Below are 22,461 nucleotides of genomic sequence, written 5' to 3'. Positions count from 1 at the left end.
AAACAGCGATATGCATGTATATAATATCAAAAACTGTAAATAAATACAAAAAATAACTTGTGTGGCAATACGTTTAAATTAAATAAATAATGCTAGTATCCAAACAGCCAAATGTATAGATCCACCACACTCCCTCGAGAAACTTTTGAATTAACAATTCAGAGACAATCTTTTTACAAGTCTGGCCATTCAGTTTGGCGCTATAACTTGGTGGTTGGTGGTTCTATTTTGTAAAATGTCAATATCAAAATGCATATATATATTTGATTCAAAATAAATAATTTAATAAGATTTTTGTATTTTATAATATATAATTTGGCGTCAAAGTGAATGACCGAGTTTGTACCACGATTGGCTCTGGTAAATCATATATAGATTAAGAAGTAAATAATACGTAGGTACCTATACAATAAATTTATATTAGATTCGCAAAAGTATAGCATAATCTATTATTGAAATGCAGTCAAATTTAGATCTGTGATTTTATTTTCTAATGTCTTTTTCTTTATAAACCAAATATTACCATCGCCATATGATTATAATAGTCAAAAACATCTAACTATAACCGGATCTAGTATAACGGGTAAAAGTAATACAAACTATCCATTAGTCGCGAAATGATCCGTAATTCCCCGGACTATATGCAAACTGTATTTAAGTGTTTAAAGGACAAAAATAGTTTATTAAGATTTTTTTCTTTTTGTGTGCAAGCATAGAATTTTTAAATGATGTTTTCGTAATTTTGTTAAATACCATAAATGAGTTTAAAAGCAAAAACGCCACTGTCCATAAAAATACGAAGATGACATACTTAGATACATGTACAAAGTAATCATAAAATATTCTTGTCTACATGTAGGTACCTACAACCGACAGATTAAATACAACATCCCGAGATAATATTCAAAAATGAATTTACAAAATTGGGTTTACATGCAAAGTCACCACTGTGCATAGTAATTATGTAATGACATGAAAATTTGATTTTACATGAAATAACAAGGACAGTGGTATTTTACAACGTTTTTATTAGCTCGTATTCTTGTTTGTCCGGTGGTTGTTTGTCCAGTACAAATCTTGCAATGAATTTTTGACTAACTTCCCGACTAGAGCTCGACATTTGAAACTTTTAGAATATATCAGAACACGATGCCAATGCATTCTTTTAATACTTTTAACCATCTTTAATAAGCATAATTGAATTCATTTTAAGTTAATTCTGTTTTGTATGGAAAGTAAAAGACTATTATTGGTTGCAAAGGGGGTGGTCCTAGCAACTAAATTATTAATACATACGTGCGTTACTATTGAAATCAAAATGACATTTCAGTATTCTATATTTGTTTGTTCTTTATTTACTTCATATCAAGTACAAGTTTGAGCATATTGAGCATAATAATTCAACAGAAAATTTTAAAACGTTGTATATAAACAGTTCTTTTTATCTTGTAATTATTTGCTTTTATAAAACTCAATTATAATTAACATCGCGAACATATTGTATAGTACAGGATTAACGTCATGCCTCTGTGCTGGATGTAATGCCGGGGCCACACCGGCAACAAATCGCGCGACAACTCGTTAAATTTTACGATAATTATCATAATTGCTTAAGAAATTTTACAATAATTATCATGCTTATCGTAAAATTTAACGAGTTGTCGCGCGACTTGTTTTCGGTGTGGCCGCACTTTAATACGTCTGACGGAAGAATTTTCGCGGAGGAATACTTTTAGCGTTGGTAGTCCCGGCATATCGCACTAATTTATGTAATAGCTATCGAATTTATAAGCGAATAAAAAAAATAATATTTATAAACATATGATATAGTACGTGGCCGACCCTCCCTTACAATGCAGCTGTGATACAAAAGCGATATACGCGCTGTAAATCTGGCATGGCGGAAGGCGCAAGAGTTGGCGATGGACCGAGGGAAAAAGGCGGGAACTTATGATTTCCTTATGCCTCAACGCTGGGGGTTCACAGGGTGAAAGAAGAAGAAATATGTAGGTATTAACAAACGATTAACGTCGATATTTCTTCAATATTTATGTTGAAATGGCGTACAAAAAAACATACGGCATGTAAATAGATGAAAATTCTAAAAACATATTTACTTAACTGTTCACGAAAATATCTAATAACATTAAAAAGATTTTTATTTTGGTTTCAATGGACGTTTGTTGTGTTAAAACTGTGCGATTACTTGAGTATTGATATTTCAAAAGGGCTTATTTACATTTTTAACCTTGAAGCAGATTTTGATTTCAAAACCTTTATAATGTTGAAAAGCATATTTTTTTCTGCGTCACAAAAAGGTCTTAAACAAAACGACATTAAGTCCAACACTCATTTGTGAAAACGTCACGAATTCGCAACAAAATGCGTTATTATTTACGTAGTGGTATAATCACATCATATTTTTAATTTGTTCAAAAATGTAGTGCTGTGGCATATACTTGCAAATATTTATAGTTATTTTTTATAGTTTTGACCAAACGGACATATTTTTCAGATGTCTTTTAAATATAAAAATAAATCCAACGCCATTAATTTAGAAATAAGATTTTTTTAGAGATTATTAAAAATGTTATATAAACATTTCGGAAATCTACTGATTTGCGTTTTACAAAAATCTTTTTTCCCCCTTATATGAAGCTCTCAGTCGCTAAATGTTGTGAAATTGAATATAATCTCTGTGTTGCATTTATTATTAACAAATACATTTCAATTTGTACGCCAAGTTTATGAGTAAAACATGTATATTTTACTATTATACTACTTTTATAACTACTTTACTACTATATAGTTTACTACTATTAGAATTCACCGCATCACAGTTCATCGTAAGCTATCTTATCGGAAAAAGATGACAGTATAGCACTGAGATAAAAAATAGCGCGTAAATAATACTGATTTGTATCAAATTTCTGTAATAATAACGTTGCCTTGATATACGAGCAGCTACCTACCAGAATTTTGTATAAATATTCAAAAATTTCTTATAACTTACAAACTCCTTTTTATGTATTTTCCTCGTATTCCGGTGTTTTTTTGTTACATATTTTTGATCTCAATTCTATACGGTCAAATATTTCCGATACAGTAGATCTCGATTGATAGTGTTACGGCCAACTGCATATGTACAAATTTCCGGACACGGACTTTATGACTGGCTGATTTCGTTCTGACCAAAAGGGTAAGATCTTGTTTGCGCATTGAGTTTCTCGGTTTATATTTAGCAAAAAATGCTCGTCGTATCCGGTATTATTTATACACCGGCGTATTTCCAAACACAATTCTAATTGGGCGGAAATTATGATTTGCAATCTCGGGAATTCATTTCTCACGCATCACTTCTGAAAACGACATCAGCCTAGAAGTTAGAAGAAGAACTGTACTGGTAAACAAATCTTATTACGTTTTACAGATACACTTCATATCAAGACTTCTCTCAACTACAACTAATATTAAGTGCACACCAAAGATGTTGTAAAAACCTTCTACACAGATGGAGCCTAAATGTATGAAATTGAAGATATGACAGCAGTGACAATCTTTGAAACAGCGGCGATTTTCTTTGATGCTATCGATTCATCATAAGATTTAAAAATGAGCCTCTAAACAGTTCAAGCCAGTCACACAATTATTAAATCACAAATTGAGTATAAAATTTTACTCAAATATATAAATATATCGTGTAACAAAATCCCTGCAAGAAACGGTGTCCGGAAACTTGTACGTATGCAATTCGCCGTATCACACTTCACCGCGAAATGTTGTATCGGAAATATAATCTGGTCGTAGATTAAAGACCGTCGTATAGTACTGAGATAAAATGCATGTCTAAATAAAACACAGTTCTGTCGGTTTACACTTTACAGGAAGCCAGCAAGCAGCAAACAAATTTTGAAAACAGCCGATATGATTTTTTTCTAGGTTAGGTTTTCACTCTCGAATTAATGAATTTTGCCAAGTTAGCTATAAAAATTGAATTAATGTTCCCATTGAATCTAATAAAATTGGAGACCGGGAGTATAAATAGTACGGTCATCTCTTTCCGATAAGAAAGCTCACGGCGAACTGTGCCACGGTGAAATGTTTTACGCACAATTTACATGTAACCGCAACTAACATCAAAAGGACCTATGTACAGCACAAACAGATACGTACTTGTAGGGGAAGGGTGTACAAAATGGCATGGGGTTTTGTTTATTGAGAAAAAGAATATCAAAACATGTAATTTGACTGTAAAGCAGTGCTCCGCAACCTTTTCCTACCCACGGCACACCAAAGGTCTTCCCACCACACGTAAAACAGTTAATACACCAAAACATGGACCCCACATCCTGATATTTTTGGCGAGACCCCCTACCTATCGCTTAGGTTAAAGACAGCGTGATACTCTAAAATAGCGTTTTTCAAATAGTGTTCGAGGTAAAATTAATGGTATTGATTTTATGTTTACCGATTTTTCGTATGGTTATATTATATTAATATAATTATAGTTACTTGTCGGGCTAGGAATAATTATTTGTCGAGTATTTGACACAATAATAATAATTGTATCCTACAATCAGATGTTTTAAAATATCAATATTAACGTAGTAAAATAGCGCCGCAGGCGACGTTTTTTGACTCTACAATGGGAACTTAACTGCGATAGCCTTGTCTGAAATCCGAGGATATTTTTTATTAACCGAAATCCAGAAAACAGCCAATGGAATATCGGCGAAGTTCAGTTTCAGCGTCCCGTCATTTATCAATTCAACAAATTCTTCTCGAATTTATAGGAAATAGAATAGAATTTTCGGCATTGGTTGCAAAAGGGTTTCGTCTCCAGTCGTATTGATTGTATGAAAGTACTGATGAAATTTATTTTCCAGCAAAGTTAAATGTTTTTGAGACGGATCCAAAATTGATTGCTTGTTTTCAATGGTGGTCTGGTAGTTCCTATGGACCATTTGTAGAGATCCTTGTCTTAACTTCTTCTGCCGAAGTTCAAGTTTATTTTTGAATTCTTTTAATTTATCAGAGAACGTCAAGATATTTTCATTCTGACCTTGCATTGTTTTATTAAGTTCATGCAGGTGCTCAAATATATTACTAGCCATGTACGCAAATTTGGCTATTGCATCGCGGCACACCAGTGTGCCACGGCACACCGGTTGCGAAGCACTGCTGTAATGTAACACGATTTTTTAAATATATATAGGCATATTTATACTAACAAAATGTTAAATAAGTGATAGTAAAAAAAAGAAATAAAAATGAATAGCTAAAACCCATTTTACCCCTCAGGAAGGGTAACACCAGGGTCTACAAAATGGCATACAACATAAATATTTATCAAAAATAGAAAATCATAATTTCAAATAAAAATGACATGTTTTACGAAGAACAAACTTCGCCGAAAAATATTTTTACTTTTATATCTAAACCAGCACAATCAGCATGATCCCATTTTCCACATTTCATGCATCTTAGCCAAGTTTCTGCAGGTTTAGATCTTGTATACATCTCATTACAATAAATACAGGCACAATCATCATCTTCTTCTGACAGTAGAATGTCTTTAGTATTCGAATCGATCACCAATCTTTTTGTGACACTTTGCGGCACTGCTTTGAAAGAAAGATATTGAGAAAGAGTTATGGAACGTACTCAACCATTCAAAAGCCTTATATTCAATTTACCAGACGGGATAAGGAAGGTCGGGAGAAATAGTTTGCAGTGGTTGGACTGTGTAGAAAGAGACACACGATCCCTGAGGCTAAGGCGTTGGAGGGAACTTGCCGCAGACGGAGGGAGTGGAGACGTTTGCTGGAGGTGGGTTAGACCCGCATTGGGTTGTAATGGCAATGGTGAATGAATTCCGTCCAATTTCATTGTAAGAAATATTCGGGATTCAAAATATTAGAATCGTGGGATTTTGACTTTTGTTTTTTGTATGAAAATATAATGGTTAATTGAATGTATATTATGAAACCCCAATATTATAATGTCAAGAGCACCAATGGGTCTATTCTATATACAAGGCAGCTATCGACAGATAAATTGATAAATATTATCAATATATCATATTTATGTATTGATGTAATATAATTGTTACAATAAGTAAACCGTCAAAACTGTGTATCTCGCTCAAAAAGTCGCACAACCAGTAGAGGGGCTGCTTTTTGACAGTTAAATATAATAAACTACCATCGATAGCCGCCTCGTGTATAGAATAGCTACGCAGAAACAAATACTAGGTCTGGAAAATACACATATTATTTTTCAATGTGTGTTAGAAGTCATAATTCATAGTAATATGGACTTAATAAGTTGAGCAAGTGGGTAATATCCGTTTCTCATAAAAAATCTGTTAATACAACCTTCACAACCTGAAAATATTCTGAAATATCATACCTACGTACTACGATAATAATGATTATCCTTCCAAATTTAAAGGTATTACAGGATCGTAAAAAATATGCATAGTTATGAATTAAAATCATCAATCAAGAAAGAATTACTAAATTTAATGTGAAATTTCTAGAATATTTCTTGTTAGTAAGTATGTTTATCATTAATATTATATGTCGGTGGCAGACCACAACTTTTTGTTGATGTTTCGTAAGGTAATTTAGGCTCGTCTAATCCGGAGATTGAAAAAAATACTAATTCCGTAATCCCCGAAAACGAAGCAATGCCTAGTGGGGATATACATAATAATATGTCGTTTTCGCTTCAACAAAAAATTGCCTTTTCTTGAGCATATCTTTGGCTGGCGAAAAGATCCCTAAACGTCCGCCGACGCAAATGTACGATTTGTGCCCTCCGGTAAACTAAGCAACGAAGCTTCTTGCATATTATGGTATGCCACATACAGATGTTTGGTGGATTAAATTCAAAATAGATTTAATTTCTTATTACCATTTCCGCGATGGTAATAATATTGATGTGAATGATTTATTTTTTAGTGCTAACAATATTTTACTTAAGTATTATTATATTCAAGTCATTTATAATATGAGTGAGATTATAGCTTTTATAATCTATGCAATCATATTCGATTGTGAAGAACAGACTATCGCTGGAGATGTTAACATACATAATAGGCAACCGAGAGCTCACTTGAAAGATGAAATAATTAAGATTAGCTGAAGTATTTGACTAAAAAGTCTGAGGACCCGATAATAGTGGAGCCAATTGGGTGAGGTCTTTGTCCAGCAGTGGATCCGGAGTAAGGTTACCAGATGAAATTAAAAATAATAGTTGATACGTAAAAAAACTATCAGTAGATCGCCATAATGTATGAAATGAATATTAACGAAAATTGGAAAAATAGCTTTTAAATCATACAATTTGTTATAATCTTACAAGATTTTTTAGGAAACCATGTAAAAAGTGACTATTTCTCAAATATAAAATATCAGTAGTCATGGCTGGACAAAAAACCCTATATAATATAATGTCGGTCAATTAAAAAAAATAAAAAGATTTATATACATAAATATTGAGAAGACAAAAATATATAAGATTTCTTTGTAACATTCATATTATTATTATACCATGAATTTTATTTCGCAAGAATATTGCATAACATAGCGAAAAAAACTTCAGAATATACACAATTTCATTTTGCTATAAAAGAAAGTCTGCAATATACCGTGATTACTTATTTAGTAAAATGTTTTGGCAAAAAAACAACTTTGAAAATAATATGCAATGATAATATGAAACAATCGAAAGGAACGCTGGGGGAGAAATAATAAAGGAAAAAATACGACGGAACAAGAAAATAACCAGAGGAAAATAGAAAACACAAAGGAAAGAACGTTACACAGACCAATAAAGAGACAGAATCTATGAGACGTCATCAATCATTGGTGTAAAATATTTGACAAAAGAATTTTATTAATGACCGTGTCACACCGGTTATTAATGAAACCAGAAAGTCTAATAATGATAATTTACTTACACGTTACCGCGTTTAGATTTTTGTAACAATACTAATTAAACAACCTTTTCTTTCTTTCTAAGTTTCGGGCTTTCTCATCTCTTGGGAATGAGATCAAAACGTCGAGTAACGAAAGATAAGGAAGAATGCATGGCAACAGACAACTACAAAAGTCTCAAGCCTTTATAGACAAACATACATCTATACATTATAGTTTACAAACAAATACCCGTTTTTTTTTTAAATTCCGCTGACGATAGAACATAATATATGTGAATGCACTGACAAACAAAAGCGATCATCTTTGCGTGATTTTTTCTACTCTTCCGTCGGACGTTGCGTAGATTTCCTGTAATGTTATTTTGATTAATGCGCGTAAAGCTGCACAAATACAATTTAATTGAGGTGTGCAAACGCATTGAGTTTCGCACAACATATGTTTGTACACACATTTGTATGCGTGAAGGTGCGTATCAATCTGTAGGCTTTAATTAACATAATACTAATTTATGTGACAATGTAAACCATATAAACCGTTTTGAAGAGTTTAGCTTGTCAAAACCAATGGTACACCTGGCATTCTCGATAATGTGGTTAACACACAAACTTTAAGTAAAATAGAAAGGTAACGAATGAAGGTAATTCAATTAATTTATTTTAAGATATTGGGCTCGTTAAACCAAAATGGTCTAAATGAAAATTTGTAACTTTACAGGAGAGCAAATTGAAAAAGCACCATTTTGTTTAACTTCACTATATTTTTTTCACTACTTTCCCCTACCAAAAATAGTTGTAACTTCATCACGAATATGTCTCGCTGACGAAATATTGGGAAACTTTATAAGACACTTTAAATAAGATCCCCACAAATCATCAATTTTTGTCAAAATGTACTTTACCCCCTAACTCGATTTTAAGTCATTTGGACGTATGTCATCTGGAATTTTTTAAATACGTAACATTAACATATTATTATAAAACAGTGAGCAGTTTACAGTAATCTATTTTAGAAAATTATAAAAAACGTCCGATTAGATTCATCTCACCTAAGTGGAAAATGTATATATTTAAGGAAATTTGGCTGAACACTATTGTCCTTACAATTGGCAGGTTACTTGTTGTACACCTTGGGATAGCAGACAATATATTATGGAGTACACTTGATGTCGCCACATGAGCATGGAAAACGTGATGATGAAGAGATAAGTAAGTTTATTCATACATTCTTACAATATCAGACAGAAATTAGAGGAACACTATTTGGTTTTGAAGCTATAAGTCATTGTGTCATTTTGGCGAAAATAAGGTATTGTTCAGAATCTCATATTTCGTGCGTCAGCAAGGGTTATTCAGTGACGAAGACGACAGTTATATTTGTTAGATTAGTAGCTAGTGAAAATTATATCATGAAACCAATAAAATACAATCACAAATTGCTGTCCTGTAAAGATGCAGATTGTGACTTACGTCCTTTTGGATTATAAAACTCGATTTTACACTGTTCGGTTACCATGGTTACGAGGAAGATCGCGTCAACGAATAATAAGTTGATGAGATGAGAGGTCCCAAGGATAATGAAGGGAGGTCGAACCTTTTGATCTGGTTCTTGATCCAGTCGACGCAGCCGTAGGCGTGATCGGTCGGGGCCTGCGCGAGCGCCCTGGGTGGCGGTATGTGAATGATCGTGTACACGACGATGCATTGGTAATCCATAATTCGGACATGTCGCGGCGGCTCAGCGGGTCGGAGTGCGGCGGCCCGCCACCAAAGGTCGACTGATAGACGGCCCGTCCATGCACGGTGATCTTCTTGCTGCGTCGGCTCTTGGCAGCCGACTGGCGAGCGGCTTCTTCCGCGGCGCTCGAATCGAATTTGAAAAACGCGCCGATATTAAATTCTCTCCACGCGGACGTCCGCTCTTTCGCGCGTCCGACGGAATGTTGGCACACAAATAATATTCGACTAACTATCTTCGTGCTACGGCCTTCCCGCTGGCTGGTGTTTACACCGATTAATCAAAACGCGAACGCGCGCGGGAAGGGCTTCATGCGGTTTCTTTTAGACAAAAAATCTCCTACGGACGGACGGTCTTTTTTATATAGTTTTTAAATTAACATACTCATCGTCAGATGGACGCGGTGTTTATGGGGCACGTCGATATCATTCAGCTTTATCAACACTGATGTTTTTATTTTATTTTAAGAGCAAGCGATGCCTCTCTCTCAAAACATTTGTGAATAAAATAAAATCACAGTTCCAGAGGCAGTCAGTCGGTGAACTAATTCAGATTTTTAATTTTACTAGAATATTCTTACAATACTTTGTTAAAAAAATAACGTCAAACGGAATAGTTTAAGGGTTCTAGTTAAAATATACAAGCTCTAGGTTTTAAAGTCAGTACAAGTATTAGGCTTTTATTGTCTGGCATCGAATTTTGCGCCGTAAACGCGTGCATTTAAATACAAGTACAGGTCGGTTTGTGCGTGTTTATCAGTTTATCACTATTGTCCGTCTGATTGCGGGAGACGACGACGATCCCTCATTAAAATTACTATATTAATCTAAAATCACAAAGTTACTTTGTATGTTAAAAAAAGAAAGAAGGGTATTCTCGATTGATGATTACATGGCGAATAAACAATTATTATTCTGTATGACGGGATTAGATAACGTCAACAACATCGCGTTTGTGCGTATATCGATCACGTAAAAAAGCGTTGCAAAGAGATTGGGCCGGTGAGAGAATGCATTTTTGATTTGCTTGCGTTTGGGGCTCCGATTCAAACGGTATGACAAGCGGTGTGATTTAGGTAGATGGACGCGAATAGTTTAGTCCGGCTGGGGATAAGAGAGTGCGACAGGAGAGGCGCTACGCTAGGCTACTGACTGGCGGAGGGTGCGGCGCAGAGCTGCCACGCTCCGCCCGCCACCCCGCTCCGGTAGGATGCTGCGCGCGCCCCGCGCTGTGGACCACCGCGTATTGCTGTTTGCTCGATCTTCGCCTTACATAATGATCAGCGGCGCATCTAGGTTATTGCCTACAGCCTGGCCTGGGGCGGCGAGTGTATTCTGCGCCAACAGCTGATTTTAATGAAAATATTATGAACCGCCACACAAAGGACCGAAAAGGCACGTTCGCGGTAGACAAGCTTTTCAATTTCGCGACTATCATAATATAAACTTTGAAAACATTACACTTATGACGTGTTAAATTATACTGTAAAAATAAAGATATGAATTTTAATATATAAAATGCGAAATCTCTTTCACCACAAGTGATAATCCATTTTTTAAATTATCACGAATTACTTTGTGTAGAGTTATAATTATTATTGCTAATACTATGGTAGAGGTAAAAATGAATTATATGTGGTGAATACCAAGACGTGATAATCCATTTTTAAAATTATCACGAATTACCACCAAGTTAAACACTGGATCTTTTGAAAAGATGAATTTTTATAGCGCAATTCGATATTATAAATAAAAGCTTAGTAATAAACAGAAACAAATAAGAAATCAACCCTTTTGAGGTATTAGAATAATTATATTTACTGATTGATTTGATTGGTTTTCAGTTTCGGCATGAATTTTTATGGTGCTGAATACTAATTCGAAATGCCTCGTAATATTTTGTAATTAGAAGCCCACTATATAGCAAGTTGGCGGCCAAAACAACATATTTTCTTTTCAGATTAGAATAGATAATATATTTAAAAATGTTTAATACAAGACGTACATAATAAATAAATAATATATATTTATGTATGCTGTGTCTATGTATGATAGCATAATAATTAACTCTTACATTTATCGATAAATTACCGATAAACCGGTATTTAGGTACTTCGAATTTTTATCGATTTACTGGTATCTTTTCATGTTCTAGTCTAAACGTATGTATTTGAATTCTAATTCCATCAAGTAGGTACCCTCGATCGATAGTGTTAATAATTATTATTAATCGTATGTTTTTGAGATACGCGGGTTCGTATCTCATGTCGGCCAAATCGACATGTTGTTTTTTCAATATACTGTGTTTGGATGCAGAGCATGCACCTAATTGGCTGAGATTATATGTTATTCCGATCTTCCGGCCATTTTTTTTAAAGAAAGACTAAGACAATGTGAACTGTGAAATTTAAAAAATTTCCTTCAGAATCAGAAATCGAGGGCTTTTTTAAGGCGATACTTCAGTGAAACGGCAAATAATTTTCAACTATAGGCGCGACGAAATTTTGGACTCGCTGGCACTCAGAGACCGAACGTCGAGGTGTGAATACGTAAATTTGTTTCGTGATGGCGACGGGGGTATTAATTCTAAATCGTGTAAAGATGACTAAAAACGTTACCCATTTACTTTAAAAAGAAAACATGTCAATGAATATATTATTGTTACTAATAGAACAATAAACAGAACATTAAATGGACGCATGTTGGATTTATATGACAAATTATATTTCTTTCGGTATGCGTCATTTGCACCCGCGACCCGAAATCGACGCATCGCCTAGCCACTATCTTTTTAGACCATGCCTCAACTGAGGTATAGCCTTAACCGAGAAATCAAAAAATCCCTTTGTCAGCTTAGCCTAGCGATTTCTTAAGAATCTCATTGATGATTTCTCGAGAAATGAGAATTCTCGATCACAACCTCTACTCTCTAGTCACAATATTCATGGACTATAATATCATTGCATTACTGTCCGCAGAAAAACCAGCAATAATTAATACAACATAATGTTCAATGAGTGATCCTTCCTTATCGTATTGCAAGTGGCTTTGTATGTGTCATTTATATTAGGCACAATAATTCGTCGCTGCACGCGAAATACCTCCAATGTGGCAAAGCCATGTTTAGGAGATAGAGACAAAAAACAGTGTTGAAAAATCTAGAACATTATTAATTAAATAAATAAAAATGCAGTTTAGTGGAGTAATATTATTTACACTATTTTGTATAATAAATATATATAGAATTTGTACATAAGTTTCGCAGAAAATGCTACGTGGGTATTTTAAAATTTTAGGTTTATTTTGCAGTCTGCATAATATTATATATTTTGCCACAATTAAACACCGCAAGCGCGTGCACAATTTGTCCGATGTGCACAATCGAGTTGTTTAGTTATGTTTATCATAAAGTTTAGCAGGAATACATTACATTAGAGATTTATAACTTTCAACCAAAATGACAGCACATTGGATGTTTTTTGTCAACGATAATGAAAAAATCAAGGAATTCGTTGACACCAAAAACTCATTTTCGCAAAATTGGCAAATTGGAGATATTTCGCGTGCAGCGACGATATATCGGATGCTTAGGATGATGGTTAAAATATGTAAATTGTACGTGAAACATTTCACCGTGGCACAGTTCGCCGTGAGCGATCTTATCGGAGAGAGATGACCGTATACACGGTCTCCGATTTTATTAAATTCAATATGAACATGATGTTGGCAAAATTCATGAATTCAAGAATGAAAACCTAACCTAACCTAACAAATAATCCAGTATATCGGCTATTTTCAAATGTTTGCTGCTGGCTTCCTGTAAAATGTAAACCAACAAGAAGCGTGTTTTATATAGACATGAATTTTATGTCTGTACTATACGACCCAAAGAGGTTGGACGGTCTTTAATATACGGCCATACATTTCACGGTGAAGTGTGATACAGCGAACTGAATACGTACAAGTTTCCGGACACGTAGGATGATAGGGTGTTTTAGTCAAACAGTTTTGACTGGCTAGAAAGAGGTAGGTGAATTAGAAGATCCTATGAACTGTTTTAGGCATTCCAATCTCGGGATCCCGAGCTATTTTCGATACCTATGAATCCCGGGATTGATAAACACAATCCCGAAACTTTCGATATTGATTTTTTTTATCAATTTTTATGGAAAATAAAAACGAAAATATAACAGAAAAAACACTTTTAATAACAAATATCTGCATTAGAAATAAACTGAGTTTGAATGAAGTTTGATTTATAATCATGTGTAAGTTGCCGATTGATTTTATTTTTTCACATAATTAATAAAAATGAGAAAGATTGGAAAAAACAATGCTTAGCACTATTAACAAAAGTAATTCCACCATGATCTCATACGTTTTATGGCAGTTTCATTTTTGGCTGACTAATTAGATTTATGAAGCGGAAAGGCCATAAGTACACCATGATATCTACTATTTTAAATCTCGCTAACCCATTCATTAAGTTTTTATTATCAGAAACAGCAATCTCATATTAAATTCACATTATTATTTATATTACAATATTATTTAGTCCATTAAACTTATGTATTTCTAAGATTGAACGTATACAATATTAACAATAAATATCTTAAACAGTATAAATTATACTAGATTTATTTTTGACCGATTTTATCAATGTTATTTGTAAATATAATTTTTTTATATTAACAATGGAAAAAAATGCCAATCCCGGGATCAGAATTTTGGCTCGGGATTGGATTCCCTAAACTGTTTGTATCAAAAGCACTTAGTAGTGATTCGTTGACAATTTTAGTATCGTTGAATTAGTAGTAAACAATAAATAGATCCAAAAAAAATTGAAGCTGACGATGTGGTCGAATGAGCGAAACTTGGATCACACACCATGTTGCACGGAACACCAGCTCACAAAAGATGGAGAGTTCTTAACGTTATTTATATTATCTATGCTTATATTATGTATAACAAATCGTCAAAGCCTAATAATAGATCATTATTCTTTAGGAACAATAAAAATACTACACTCAAGAGCTGTAAATCGTCAATTCTTAGAAAAATGGTCATATATTGAAAATAATTAATGGAGTTAACTAATGTGATATTAGTCTAAAGTGGGTACCTACCATGTAAGGATATTATTAAAGATATTACGATTTATTATAATTATTAATTATGCTATAGAGTGTATTGTTATTGTTATTAATAAGATGGGGCTTTTACTAATTAGGTTTTTTATTGACACATGAACTATTCATAATTTGTTTGTTGTATTTTTTGTGACCGTTGACTTGATAGGTAGGTAATGGAATTTTTACTACTTTATTGTATTGATTTATTATATAAGCTAGAGTTAAGAGCGTTCGTTGTCAGTATGTGTTTACCTTTGGTGGGTGTACATGGCGCCTGAAGATGCCGAAAGGCGAAACCCGGGTCGTAAAAAACGACTTAAATGTAATACTTAATACATAACTTAAATCCATTGGAATTAAAATTCAAATTCCATCAAGTACCTTCAGTCGATAGTATTAATATTTGTAATTTACTCTAAATAATGATAGCTATTCAGATTCATCACATAGGTATATCGAGGGTAACAGTGTAAAGTTTGCTATAAATAATTTGCAATACGAAATGACTTGCATCTAATTTAATAATCAGTCTTAGTAACAGATTTACACAATCACTTGGATGATAATATGTTTTTGTTTGGTTTTAATATACTAAATATCTTAAAAATATGAGCATATATTTTTCATTCTCTAGTCTAGTCTATTAGAAAATTAATTAGATTTTAAAGTTCGATTTACTCAAAAGACTCAAAACGACAAAACTATGACTGAGTACTTTCTTAGCTTATATAAGACCACTACATTGGGATAGGTACTTAGTTGTAACTGATGGTCCATTAGGCGGCGGTGTCAAACCTTTTTTTGTTTTTACTTACCACCTTTGAATACCAATAATACCTAATTAGTGGGATGGGTGAGCCTGTGCTCAACACGTTTCTTAAACCTTGGCCAAACTTGACAGTTTCTGCATTTGCCGTCCTATGTTGACTTTCAGCGTTATTTTGTTTTTATTATTGCTATTGGAAGATGCTAGCGCAACCAGAATGCACTGACCAATAACATCAAGATTATTCATCTTACAAATAATATCCAACGAGTTCCATTCGACGTAACGTATATCGTGTCCGGAAATTTGTACGTATGTTGTTCGCCGTATCACACTTCACCGTGAAATATTGTATCGGAAATAATATATGGTCGTATATTAAAGACCGTCCAACCTCGGGTAGTACAGTACTGGCATAATTCATGTCTAAATCAAACACGGTTCTAGTCGCTTACAGGTAGTCAGCAACAAACAATTTTTGAATATAGCCTATATACTAGATTATTTTTTGTTAGGTTAAGTTTGGCTAGGTAAGGTTCATTCTTGAAGGAACATTATTGTCTGCAATGCTCCACGAACAACGCGTAAATAAAGAAAGCTCACGGCGAACTGTGCTACGGTGGATGTACCTAATACGTATAATTTACATTAGAGGAAGATCGTATGCTGCATTTAAATGTTGCTATTATCCAAAACATAAAAGCATATTATCATTATAATATATTATGATCATAGCCGTGCATCAGTGCATTGAATTTATATGGAAAGGTATTAATACAATTTTCGAATATCTTGGGGCACCCGTGGGAATTATCCGTGGTTGACACACTTCGCATCAAAACCTCTCTAGGGGTATCGTGGGGGACGTTATATTGAGAATTATTTGAATAATTTGAAACATGCGACCAATTTTAAATTTGAATTGAATGGAGTCTTAATAATATATATTGTTGAATAACTACTAACCTACCGAGAAAATATACTTACTTAAGCCGTAACTTTATAAATAAACAAGTTTTAAGGTGACATTTTGAAGAATCTAACATTCTAACCATAACCCCTTAAATAACATAGGCTTATGGACAATACTCACTGGTGCACCAGTAAAAATATAATATACATATACCTAAACACTTATTGCCGTGAAAAGCGTTGTTAGAAAATTTCAATAGCATGTGTTGATGACCCGAAACTCATTTTCGCCATAACATTCCTTAGGTCCTTTTAGCGTAGTAATCTTGATAATTATTATCTCATTTTCCGATTATAATGTCGTACAATTATTAATTATCCACCACTAAGCAATATTGATGACAAGCGACCGTTGAATTGGGGGTGCGGCATTGACTACAGACGATAATAATATATCAGTGGCGGGACAAAGCGAGCATTAGTTTCTCATGTCACGATCATTGAAGCGTACCATGACATGACGTGACGCTCAGCCGAAACTTTCGACGACAAACACCGACGCCTTCAGCAGAATTCTCAGTGATGTAATTACCGAGCATTGATAATAGCTGACATATTGTTCAGGAGCCAAGAGTGTATTTTCCGTCAGTTTCCGCGTACATGCCAACGGAATTATGCCGCAGTGTCAAGCACTAATAGATGAAGCGATCTTTTGTTGAGCTTGAACCCCCATTCACTTACTAATACTTATTAACGACTGCCTTACATATAAACTATTATGACGGGATTTTGTAGACATGAACGCGAGTTTGCAATATAGGTGAAGTTAATTTTTCAACCACATCAATATAATAAAAAAAAAATCTGTGACATCGTCAGATTTACCAATACACATGGCTCCCACACGGGGGGGGGGGGGGGGCTGACAGGGTTCTAGCTTTGGGGTCCGACGTGTTGGGTCGACCAGATGAGTGAGATAAACACACATCACAAATTTGCTCGAATACGAAAAAAAATCGCGTGCGGCTTTGCGGGATTTCGGTTAAAGGATATTAATATTTTTAAATATATGATTAAGCGAAACAATTTTTGATTGTTTTGTGTTGATACTTGACAATTTCATAATTCATGTAGATATTATATTAAAATACCGCTAAAAAACACTCTGAATACCCTTAATGTTACCTCGAACACTATTTGGAAAACGCTACTGTTGAGCGTCACTGCATTTAACCTTAGCGGTAGGTAGGGGGGTAAAGATCCTGGCCTGGGGGCCCGCATCCGTATGTGAGGGCCATGCCAATACCCTAGGGGTGGCAGGTTATATTATGAAAGTATGGTGAAGCAGGCTGGTATGGTGAGGCGGGCTGTTAATCAAGTTGCGGCAAAATTTCCACGTTTGTTGGCTTGCTTCATTCAGTTGTATGAGAAAGCCGATTTCTTGCCCCTATTTTTATTTAATACCTTTATGCCATTACCATACGCTTGCGATTTGTGTGGATCAGAATGAAAACGAAGTCCGGAAACAACACTACTGCGGCTTGGTGGCGTACAGAAAAAGCTGAAAGCGCTGGACGTTATCAATTGGAAAAGAAGGGCATAATTGAAGGAGTTGAGGTCCACCTCGAAGAGTAGTGTAATTTAATTATACGAACAGACTCTACGACTAATGACGCTTGTCGTGAATTGTCAGTCATAAATGGCAACTATCCGAAATAATTTAACTACCGATGCGATTGTCCCGACAATTATTTTTATTGGTTCATAGCACAGGTTGTGGTAAAATATAATATAAGTAAAATAAAAAAAAATCTATTGGCTAGCTCGGTGACTACACTGAAAACCATTGGAGATTGTATTAGGACAAAATAATAAGTTGCTGATTTTTGTTTTGTTAAATAACGAGTAAAGTCAGGCGACTATTATTATAAACGCAAACGCTAAACGCGTCCAGAAACTGAACCTTATAGCGCCTGTACACGTGCATGGATTTATTGGCAGCAATAGTGTGTATTTTAAACTATCGTGACAATAACTGTTTACACGTAAAATACGTGCTGACTGTCTCTCCAATCTCATTCTTCAAAAGTAAGCGAGACGCGATGTTGTTATTTTAAGGTACTATTTGACAGGCCGTAAAAATTGGTTAACCTCAAAATTGAGTCTCTCCGCAGTGTAGTTCGTTTTTTTCCGGCAGGTTCGCCACTTTCTATCCACTGCGCAGGACAATTCAGATGCTTCTGAACTTTTTTGATTCAAGCATGCAATCTTGCAACAGCAGGATAATACACGTACATTTTCTTGTTATGGCTGCGATAATACGTACTGTCAGCAGTAAATCAATGCACGTGTAAACGGGGTATTTACGCCTTTGTGCCGATCTGTTACCCAATCGCCTAGTCGGTTGAGGCAAAATAGAAACATTTTCTATTTCGATTACGGAAAATTTCAAAATGGCATTTTCCGATCGGGTCAGAGGGTCGGTGTGCTCGTGTAATTGAAGAATTGGAAAAAAATTACTGTTTTGCGGATCGAATAGGTTCAAAAATTCGGCGAACGATGTGCAAGCATGAGATTTGGTGGCGGATCAAATCCGGCGACGAAAACACCGCTGATGCCGCGTATAAAAATAATGAATTGTTGAGGTATTCAGTGACGTAACACACGCGGCTACCTAGACCTCGAAATCGAGACACAGAAAAATCACAATAGTATACTTGCTAACACAATGGCTGGCGAGTCGCCAAGTTCCCGCAGGGTATATTATTCTACGGGCCACAATAGAAATAATAATTATCAACAGCTAAATGAATTTTGTAGTGGAGGAGGAGTTGCATAAAAGCGCCTGTACATGTGCATGGAATTACTGTCCGCAATAGTGCTTATTTTAAACTATCATGACAATAACTGTTCACACGTAAAAGTGCTGACTGTCTCTCCAATCTCATTTTTCAAGAGTAAGCGATGCGCGATGTTGTCATTTTATACTACTATCTGACAGGTCGTATTGAAAATCGGTTAAGCTCAAATTGATTAGTTTGTTTTTTTACCGGCATGTTCGCCCTTATCGCTCTACTGCGCTGGCGCAGATAGAAAATAATCTCACTTGCGCGTTGAATTCGGAACCTTCCAAACTTGTTTGATTTATGCACGCAATCTTAAAATTAAATAAAGAATCTCAAGCCTCTTAACCAGTATCTTGAGATTTTTAGCTATGATGTCCTTCCAGCGCAACGCTTACCGCGAATCTTTACCCTTCTATAACAAATCTCAGGAATCATTACTGCTCGGGATGTGGCGAAAGCTAATTTCTAGTTTTAATTTTTATATTATTTCTTTCCCATTTTTCATTCTCGACATTAAAGTGGTTCCATGTAAATTGTACGTAAAACATTTCACCGTGGCACAGTTCGCCGTGAGCTTTCTATCGGAAAGAGATGACCGTATACTATACGGTCTCCAATTTTATTTGATTCAGGCACGCCGACAAAACCACCGGACATTGCCCCACAGACATTTACAGCCCGGACAAATCCGCCTAGACAAAAACGCCCGCAAAAATACAAAAATATATAAAACGAGTGCTTTTTGGTTTTTCAAATTGTGTATCGATAAAAATTTACGTACTTATGATAAACAGTGTAATTTGAGATGTAATCCTTAAATTAGAGTAGTAGAGTAATATGTAACTTAAAATGATCAGCTTTAACACTTAGTTAATGTCTTTGTATGACAGTATTTCTAATTTAGAATATTTGAGAAGGTTTGCACACAATATTGAAATTTAATTTTAAATAATTTATATTTTTATTCGTATTTTTTTTTATGTGTGTATTTAAAATATAATATGTACTTATTAAGTAAAAATAAAAATTGTCTCATTTCAAAATTATTTTGGCGGCAATGTTTGGGCGGTAATGTCCGGGAGGTTTTGTCGTGACCCCAGAGATTATCATTGTTCATTGATAAAGAAAGCGCTTGTACAGGGTTGGGGGATATAACCAGAAAAGTGCGAAGTCTACGATAGTCAGTCGCGCCGGCTATCCGACTACTTTCCGAACCCTGCAATGAGTTGTATCCGTGCATTGCACGCTACTGTGCGGACGTCCTATAGTCAGGGAATGCAATTCATTTGATGCGGTTACCTACGGTAGCTGTGGTTTGTACGCAACGTAAAATCTACGCGGTTTGCCAATTCGACTACTAAAATCCGACGTCGAGGGTCGGGTTTAATTGAATCAAATCCTCCGGTGTAATGTGGTCAACACGGGGTCCAAGAACAAAGGTGAGTAGAGAGAGAGAGAGAGAAGTTGATTAATTCCCCGACGATAAATTATTAATGGGAGTAGAGTTTCTGTGAGTCATGAATCTCGCGGAGCGTTTCGGCAAAGTAATTTTACTACAGATTCTCATACTATATCCACGGAAGTGCCAATATCTCCCAACTTCAGGGCAGACAAGGGCACTTGGCAAGAACAAAGTTGGCCGAGTGGAATTTAATTAATTTCCATTACGATCAATTAGATAAGTACCTATATTAATGGTAGTTTAATAAAGGTCTGTGAACTGATAACTATGTACCTATTTACGTGTATTTTTAGCGTATTTTAGATATACACTATAAATTGATTGTGAAACGCCAATGTTTACTTTATTTTATACATAACAAAAGACACATTGATTAATTTCTCAGTCAAATTTTAATAACAAATAACACATCGACTAGTATCCAATAATAATAATAGGCCGAGTAAATGAAACACCTGTGTTTTTTCAACTAGGTACCTACCTAAAATCTATGCTTCCACAGTATTTTTTAAACATTCATTATTTTATAAAACTAAAACAGAAACAATTATGTATGTTGGTACCTAGTCGTTTTTATATACTTAGTAGTATACACATATACCTACATACACGACACTGTCTATAACTCTATAATATAGATAGGTACTGAAATACATTATATCGTTATCTATTTTAGTATTGAAGACTGCCTGATGGATGGAGGTTAATAATAATTCAATCATAGCAAACGAACAGACAAAATGAATAGAATACACACGTTGATAGTGAATGATCAATGTGATACCTATAAAGGAGTTAATAAAACATATAACACCAAAAATCAATAAGAAAAATATATAAATACTTATGATAATAATATGTCGTATTCAGGCTAGTGGCGAAGGATGGAGATAGGCTTTTAGGATTCTAAATAATTAGTTTGCAAATATTAATATTTTATAGATAGACGAACATTTTTTGACCATTATCAATTTTAAGCTTGCTTACGCAGGGTTTAATTGAATTTTAAAAACCTAACCAACACTATCTACACACTGTAGTCTTAGAGCGGAATGCAGAAACATTTGTCATAACTAAAATTTCCTTAGCAGAAAACACTATGCAGAAACATTGTCCTTAGTTAAGATCATTTCTATTGAAAATAATACCATATTTAAAAATTCTCGTTAGGTAAAATAGGTAAATTATTTTATAATTGTTAAACGATGACAAAAATATGACAACTTTATTTTATAAATGCAATAACTATAAATACATATTAATATTTAATTATAATACTCTTATGTTTCCGTTATAAGTCATTATACGTGATTCCACACGCACCACAAAGATATTTTTTTAACATGGTAACACTAGCCACAAGTGTCATTCTTCACCTGGCATTTTGTATTTCTGCGGGTTGGCGTATAAAAGTAAAATAATATTCTGCAAGTACATGCCAAACGAATTAACACTATCAATATCCATATTGAGATACATTGTTAAATGAATTTGAATGTATGGACTGTGTTATAGACATGCGAATTTATTTTGACAGCAGCTGTCAGTGGTAAATGGTAATACAGAAGGGGGCGTGTTCATAACAAAAGTAGTCGATGGTTAAGGATTCCATAACTCTATACTCAGGATTGTCTATAGTTAAGTCAAGCTTTTCGGCGACTTAT

The 22,461-nt window shown here is 34.6% G+C and overlaps 1 protein-coding gene across 2 annotated transcripts in view; it reads right to left on the bottom strand.

The window, feature by feature from the left end:
* Positions 1-22,461, bottom strand: part of sxc (O-linked N-acetylglucosamine (GlcNAc) transferase sxc) — a 90,775-nt gene that overhangs the window by 22,675 nt on the left and 45,639 nt on the right. The window contains exon 1 of one of the 2 annotated variants that reach the window (XM_085945131.1): positions 9,537-9,818. The exons of the other annotated variant lie outside the window; for it this stretch is intronic. Within the exon in view, the coding sequence (XP_085801257.1) occupies positions 9,537-9,658 (122 nt within the window). The 5' untranslated portion in view covers positions 9,659-9,818. Of the gene's footprint in view, positions 1-9,536; positions 9,819-22,461 lie in introns of those variants that run through there. 2 annotated transcript variants of the gene reach the window in all.

Source organism: Rhyacophila brunnea, unplaced genomic scaffold, assembly GCF_057557595.1.
Source record: "Rhyacophila brunnea isolate RB1 unplaced genomic scaffold, BYU_Rbru_1.0 scaffold_1, whole genome shotgun sequence".
NCBI classification, from domain to species: domain Eukaryota; kingdom Metazoa; phylum Arthropoda; class Insecta; order Trichoptera; family Rhyacophilidae; genus Rhyacophila; species Rhyacophila brunnea.
The sequence above is the reverse complement of the archived record's forward strand: the minus strand, read 5'-3'. Positions and strand labels throughout refer to the sequence as shown.